The sequence below is a fragment of the Otolemur garnettii genome, unplaced genomic scaffold (assembly GCF_000181295.1).
Source record: "Otolemur garnettii isolate 467f Iridium unplaced genomic scaffold, OtoGar3 scaffold00080, whole genome shotgun sequence".
Classification (NCBI taxonomy): Eukaryota; Metazoa; Chordata; class Mammalia; order Primates; family Galagidae; genus Otolemur; species Otolemur garnettii.
This window is the reverse complement of record NW_003852475.1, coordinates 8,936,455-8,937,548: the sequence shown is the minus strand read 5'-3', so window position 1 is coordinate 8,937,548 and position 1,094 is coordinate 8,936,455. Positions and strand designations below refer to the sequence as shown.

General features: G+C 34.3%; 1 protein-coding gene across 1 annotated transcript in view; it reads left to right on the top strand.

Annotated features, from left to right (window-relative positions):
- LRP1B (LDL receptor related protein 1B) overlaps nt 1-1,094 on the top strand; it is a 320,398-nt gene that overhangs the window by 13,545 nt on the left and 305,759 nt on the right. Inside the window, exon 5 of the mRNA XM_003794393.2 lies at nt 638-757. Within this exon, the coding sequence (XP_003794441.1) occupies nt 638-757 (120 nt within the window). The remainder of the gene's footprint in view (nt 1-637; nt 758-1,094) is intronic.

The following is a 1,094-nucleotide window of genomic DNA, read 5'->3' as shown; positions in this document are numbered from 1 at the left end:
TATACTCAATACAGAACCTGGCACAAAGTTGGTATTCCATAAATAGCAGCTATTATTATTGTAAGTGGTAACTTTTGTCCAAAATTAGAGAAGGTGAAAAGGCTTTCATTAAATAGAATTTAGATGGTAATTCTTCTCACAAAATTCTGTAGATTTTTAAAGATAATTTTTAAGAGAAATTTATTGACATTTATGTGATTTTTTGATACACTGAGTCAAGAATGCATGTTTTTTTTTTCCTTGTTACAAAATCCTTGGAGATAGGTGCAAAGGAGATAAAAGATGGATGTTCTTAATTTTTGAGGTAGGAATTTATTTCTTCAGAAGCAAATATGTGATGTATGTTTATTTTTGTGCCACTTGACAGAAGTGCCATAAACAAAAACATGGGTACAGCTTGGGAAGATGTCCAGGTGTGATTCACTGAAGTTAAAACACTAAGTCAGAAAAAATCTCTACTGAAGAACTATTCCTTGATAATACATGAATATTCTAACCCAGAGCTTTTATACCACACAGCATTTGCTTTATAGGTCATAATCCAGTCATTATGAGTGAAATCCGATCTGTGATTTTTCATATGATAAAAATATTTCTCTATGATGTCCAATTGTGGGTTTCTACTTTTATTTATAAGAAAACAGAAGCTGTCGAAGAGGTTTCAAGCCCTGCTCCAATCGTCGTTGTGTTCCTCATAGCAAGTTATGTGATGGTGAAAATGACTGTGGAGACAATTCTGATGAATTAGACTGCAAAGGTAAATACTTGCAGCAGTCTAGGAGTATTTGTCTGCTAGGTGTCTCCTGAACTTTTCCAAAGTTGTTTCTGAGATCACTGTGGTATGTAACAGCTAATGACATCTCTGAAACACTCTTTGATGCATGCTGCTGGAGTGGAGTTACTGAAGTTAAGTGAAAGTTGTGACTGTATTCCCTATTTCTGGTTTCTGCTACTCCTTTGCACACTTTGAAACTCGTGTAATTTGTCACCTTTCCAGTTCTATCCTCTTTGTTTTTTGAACATTTCTACCAGAATGTGTAATGCTGAATTTATTGCTCAAAAGATGTTCCCCTTTGTTCCATAATTTCTGTTTT